At 36.8% G+C, this 6358-nt stretch overlaps 1 protein-coding gene across 1 annotated transcript; it reads left to right on the top strand.

Moving 5' to 3' along the window:
• The first annotated feature begins 3479 nt into the window (after window positions 1-3479).
• Window positions 3480-4574, top strand: LOC139735257 (uncharacterized). The gene has a single exon (XM_071646013.1). It carries the CDS (start codon window positions 3480-3482, stop codon window positions 4572-4574), a length of 1095 nt encoding a protein of 364 aa, XP_071502114.1.
• The last annotated feature ends 1784 nt before the right edge of the window (window positions 4575-6358 follow it).

The raw sequence follows: 6358 nt of genomic DNA, 5'->3' as shown, positions 1-6358 counted from the left end.
TCGGTGTTATGGACAAGATATGCATATTGTTACTTGGGAAGTGAAACTCTAAGGCGTGATGAGTGTGTAACCATGTGATGAAGTTGGGATAATCTGCCCTGCATCTATACAAAGATGCCTCAGCCGGATATTTCCGGGCAGCAGTGATTTCCCCTGGAATTTAGTGTAGATTGTGTTACTCATGAAGTTCACTGTGGAGGTGTATGCACTGTAGCTCTTGACTTTAAATCCAAACTTGTCCATATATAATATACATTTTATAATATTTTATAAGCATTTTTTTGCATAATGTATAATCTATTTAAGCTGGGAATTATTTTGCTCTGAACTTTCCTTTTACATCTCACTTTCATTACAATTCTTATTTCATGTTTGTTCTAACATGGGATTGGGTGCATTTTTTTTGTATGTGTTTGGAAACAATTTGTTTTTCACATATTGCAACATGTGAGCAAGGTTAAAACTTTAAGGATTCTTTTTTTTTTAAATTTCAATGATACTCTTGAGTGATTATGGTACTTTTTGTTTGTAACTGTGATTTCCGACGTAGCCTTTCACTTTATGATTGATATATTTTGTGTTTTTATTTAGCTGTATACACAAGTGACCTCCTTTGATTACGGTATATGCTCAGACTTAGAGGTATATATATATCTGCACATGTACATTAACTTTCTTTTCTGTCTTCCCTAATTGATGGCACACTTCGCCCTCGTGTTCCTACCCTTCTTCTGCTTAAAACTTGATTTATGTAGTTGCCTACTAATATCTTTGTTAATTATTGATTTTTTTTCTTGCATATTTGTACAGGTCAAGTTCAGTGACAAAACATTTTGTTTAGACATGTTACTGCTCAGTCAGTACCGCTTATGAAATCATTATTTGGTGGTTTGTTCTCAATCTTTTGATATCATGTGATGTTAAGTTCCACATTCAATGTATATAGTGCGCACTATTTTTTCACCGATAATCCTTTTTTTTCTTGTTGTCTTTGCCTTCTTCATTTTCTATGCCTTCTGCTTCTAATAGCTCCCTTCCTGACTGATTCTTTATCCAGTAACTGTCATTCTTACTTCTTTACCCTTCTTTGTTCACTATGGTATCACTTCTTTTACCTTTCTTCCACGTTACTCTAACTCGACAACAAGTATTAAAAAAACAAATCCTTATTGCAATATCTTTATGATTCGCTATTAAGGTAATTTAATTAAAATGTATTAGTGAGTAAATGATAGATACATGTATGGAAGTGTATTTTTTTTCCTCTCTCATTATGCTCCACATGCCACTCTTATCAATGGTATGCGTTACATTTTTATGATGAGTCCTTTGTGTAGGCTAGTTTTGCTAATAGCAATGACGCATTGCTTTGCATTTGATAATCCAAGTCATTCATGATGTTAGCTTTTTATAACTCGTCTCTCATTGTCTCTCTTCCTTTTCTCTTTCCTCTGTTTTCTTTCTTCATTTCATGTAATCAGTTCTCCTGAGCACGAGGACATATGACTTGATCATTATGACCTGAAGTCATGATGGAGCAATTTACTTTGTGTCAGTGTTTTTTTTTTCTCTATAATTTGTGTATCTTGTATTGAGGACAATACCTTTTCTTTCAAAGGGGGGAGAAGTGTTAAGGTCAGTAACTTGTCCTGTATACTGGTTACTTCATAGTCAGGGTCAATGTCCTAATTCCTATCAGTATCCACCCACACATATATCTTGTACAGATTGAATATCCTTTGTCCTAAAGTCATAAACTGGAGAGCTTAGTTAGCCCCTATGTGTTAATTGAACCAAGACACACAAGTATAAGCTTAGTGTTGGTGCCTAGAATAAAGCAGTAATTGTATAGCCCTTTTCTCATCTACTAGTATTATACCGACTATGCAACTTCCTATCCTTTGTCCTCCCCTAGTAGCTAAAACATTTGATGTCACCCCTTTGTATAAGTCTCAACTCTATGTCTCTTTGTCCTATTGTTGTAGCCATGCCTCCCTCCAATACCACCCTATTGCCCGATTGCACCCGTATTAGTTTCTCACTTAATCCCAAGCTTCTATGATGGAAGTAGCCAACTGGTTAATTGTTTGCATACTTGGCTGTGAATGATGCCAAGCTAAAACTCCTGTTTGGGAGTCAGTCTGGATTTGGTCCGCCTGAAGTCAAGACACCAATAAATGTGCTCTCTTGAAATGCAATGATTTATGTTGGTGTGATCGATTCATTGACTCTCGTTTGAAACTTAACAATATATATAATACAAACACTGGTACACATGCATACACATGGTATATACATAGACTGCAGGATCCGCTTTTAGTTTAAAATTATCACAAACTCTATAATCATATCTTTCTAGTGGGCTCTCCCATCTCCATGATCCAATATTTATCACCAAAATGAACATTTCTGCAATCCTCATCAAAAGTCTAATTAACCTCCCCCTTCATTATTGATTAGGTCTATAGGCACCCTTTATAGTATTTTGAGATGGAGAAAAAAAGTAAAACTTCAGCATGACCGTACAATGATAAAAACTATCATTTCGCAATGATGACAGGTGAAAAAAAATCAAAAAGGTTAGAATACAGGTAGGTATACTCATATATGTCTTACTTGCAAAATGGAAAATGTTACTATACTGCATTATTTTGTTTTATATACACATGAAGAGTTCTATTGCAAAATGAGCTGAGCGCCATTTTTAAGCATTTTAAAGTAAGTCCATCATCAGAGCGATATTAAACCTTTACAGTAATATCTCACTTGTGACATAACAAGGAATATTCTAGAAAGTAGGATAAAATAATCCTGTATTTTCTTATTATTTTCTTTGTTTTCTTTTCTTTGCTTTAATCACAAATATCTCAACTTAACGAGAATGCAGTTAGATTGCGGTAAAACTCTCCACATGTTTTACCACCAGGGGATAACTGTGAATACTGGTGTGTGGATCGATATATGGACGAGTACATGAGCTTATATTTTAGAGAGCTTACATCGTCATAGTTGTATTTTGTTTGTACCTCCGCCCGATAAAATGAGGAAGAAAATCATTCGACAATAAGTTCAGAGTGTATATTGATCGCCTTGTACAGCATCTAAGAATGCGCATGCGTTGAGTGCCGTGCGCAAAAGGACACTGATACATAAAAATGAAGGAGGAAAAACTCTGCCTTTTTAGTGACATCGAAGTCAGATGAAGTTGCCATTTCGCATTCTTAAGCAAAGGTGCTGATTTCATGACCAAATTCTCTGATCTCTTCTGATCTTTCCTGAACATTTTCCATCAAGTTCTTTTCATAAATACCATGAATTCTACAGGAGGAGAAGTTGTTGGAACAGAACTAAACCTTAGCCTGCCCTTCTTTGCATACGCCACTACGTCTTTTTTGACGATCTTCATGAATTTGCTGATTTTGATGGCGTTTGGGATTGAGAAAAGGTTGAGAACCTACAACAATTATTTTATAATCAACATGGCTATCGCAGATCTGGTGGTGGGCTTCGTGGTAATGCCTATCCGCTGTACGCTTGAACTGTTTAACACGTGGATTTTTGGAGCATTGGCAGGTATCTTATTCCAGGGCGTGATGAACTCACTCCTTGGTGTGTCGGTGTTCGGCATTGTTGTTATCAGCATCGACCGCTACATCGCCACATTCTATCCAATACGGCACTTTCAATCAAAGAGTAAGAAGAAGGCAGTGTATGTCAACATTCTCACCTGGGTCATACCGTTCTGTGTTTGGATGGCCATCACTGTTCTTTGGGATCTCCTTGAACCAACTGACTTACTGACGCCGGCAAAACTGCCAAGACCAAACTACACCCTTTCACAGGCATCTAATCTACTGATTTGCTTCCTAAGATTCGCAGGGCCGTTTCCTGTCATTCTGATACTTTGCATTCGCATTTATTTGCAGGTAAGAAAGAGTGGTAGGAAGCGTCTTGTAAATTTTGTCAAACATGCCCGTGTGAAAAGGAGGCAAAGAAATGCTCAGTCACTCGAAGATCCTTGTTGCAGCGATGATGAAATATTACAGGTATCTAATAACTCAATCCCAGTACCGAGTATTTCTCAAAGCATCTCAAAGCCGATAACGGCCAATGAAAACCACTGGAAGAAAGATTTCGGCATTATAAACATGAATGCCAAAATTGAGCACCAATGTGATGATCAAGGTACAGGAAAGAAGAGAAGTGAAAGGCAGATAAACCTGGTCCCACGAAGTGACAATTCATCTAACCACGTCGGGACTTCTCGCAAACAACCTGATGCTAACCGGAGGCAAGCTCGTGTTGACTCTTCATCCGAAAACAGTAAAACTCTGAGAACCCTAGCTTTCGTTGTGATCGTCTTTACCATCACTTGGCTCCCGAACACCATGACCATCATATTTCATGCCGTCGCGCCGGATGCCTACAAGGCATTCAACAAGCACTTCAACTACTCTGGCCTAGCTCGCTGGGCGTCCTGTTGGAACAGTTTGATAAATCCCGTGGCTTACGCCATTGCCCAGCCAGCCATACGCCAAACGATCACATCTACCCTCTGCATGAGACGGCTGTAATTGGGGCATCGCTCTTAAATGATGCAACACGGTTCAAGATTAGCACCCGTTTTAAGATTAATTGAAAACATAATGTGACGGCGCGATCAGCAACATTAATCTGTTTTTCATTCCGAAATGTAATATTACTTTTTCTCTTCATGGCATTTCATTAGGCATCCCACACATCATAGAGTTGGACTTTCGACGCCCTGCTCTTGAGATCCGACGCCTACAAGATCCAACGTCACACATAAATTATTGCAAGGATACTAAAGTGAGATAGCTTATGTATACATTTGTCTTGTATTTTGTATTGAATATGTTAAGAAGTGAAAACAGTGGCTCATACATACATGGTTTCCCTTTGATTACGATACTGCTTTTAGTATTCATTTGAAACAGATGAAGCTGTAAATGATTCCATATCTAATGGCTATGTATACTAAAGGAAAATTGCACGGATGATATATCGCATTACTATACTATAGTTATGTTTATCATTAAAGACATTTGGATAATTATACTCTTATTATAAATGAATACTCGCCAAAAGTATTCATCTTAATGACTTTCAAGCGAACATAGCCGTAAATTATTGCAAGTAAGAATACAAATTTCTTGATAGTTTTAGAATTTTTACAGATCTGCGTGTCTTAAACAAAACCGAGAATAGATTATGTAGGATAGTAGTAAATTAATACATGTCAGTATGTTTGCCTTGCTGTGTTGTACCAACGGTCAATGTTAAGAAATATACGAACAAGTGCCAATACCTGAACTCAAACACGATTGTATTGCTGTTTCCAGGATGTTATCGGCATTACATCCTGAAACGTAGGTGAGATAGCACAGTAAAAACAAAATTCATTGCACTGCGGTTTGATAGGAATATGTTGTGTAAACGTTTGAGACAAATATCACGTCGATTGAAATATATAGAACCATGTCGACGTAACTATAAAACATGTTTACGTAACTCGAGTAGAAGATGTCTTTAACCATCAAAGATAATACTAATAAATTCATTTGTAACGTCACAAGGGTGAGGAGTATTCAATCTACCTGGTCAATTATATTTTTTTGTATAATATTATAGTCTGTTGATCGAACAACTAATTTGCTTTTAATTAAACTTTTCAACAACTTGCGGACTTGTATCAGTGTTTATGTCAAAAGCACATTCTGTTCTACAAATTTCCATCTAAAGTATACTGTCGTAAATCGACACGCGAGACTGATTTTGATTTTCAGGTCTTTGTATGTGTAGTACACTTTGCGTAAATTACCGCATAGCATATTGCAAGTCCAAAGGAGGAAAATGTGTTCCTAATTTACGTGCAGTGGAAGTAGGTAGATAATTATGACTTTTTGCCTTCGGATGAGTTGTTTTTTAAGTATCATATGAGCCAGTTAAACGTAGGGATAAATTTTTTAATATGTAAATGTTGAACGTATTTCATTTCATTTCACTTCACACATGCATGTTCACATGCATGTTTTTTTATTTTCATTTCCAATCAAACACAGGTAATACACTTTGACATGATTACATATATTGGGACATAATAATACATATTGGTTCTTAAAAGAACTTCATGGAAATGGAAATTCAGTTATTACTTGGCAGAGAGTGAGGTAATCTTTGCCATATCAAACAACTTGTTTATAGATTTCTACAGTTTTTCTCCTCCGCCTCTTTCTACCCTGTTGTGACGCAGATTTGTTTTCCTTAAATTCTATGATTTTACCCGGCGTCGACTAGCATATCCATGATACGCTTTCACAGAATGGTGGAAAACGGT

Source organism: Diadema antillarum, unplaced genomic scaffold, assembly GCF_040938485.1.
Source record: "Diadema antillarum isolate AM-2024a unplaced genomic scaffold, OU_Dant_1.0 seq00000567_RagTag, whole genome shotgun sequence".
NCBI classification, from domain to species: Eukaryota; Metazoa; Echinodermata; class Echinoidea; order Diadematoida; family Diadematidae; genus Diadema; species Diadema antillarum.
Note: the sequence above shows the minus strand (reverse complement) of the source record. Positions and strands in the feature narration are given on the sequence as shown.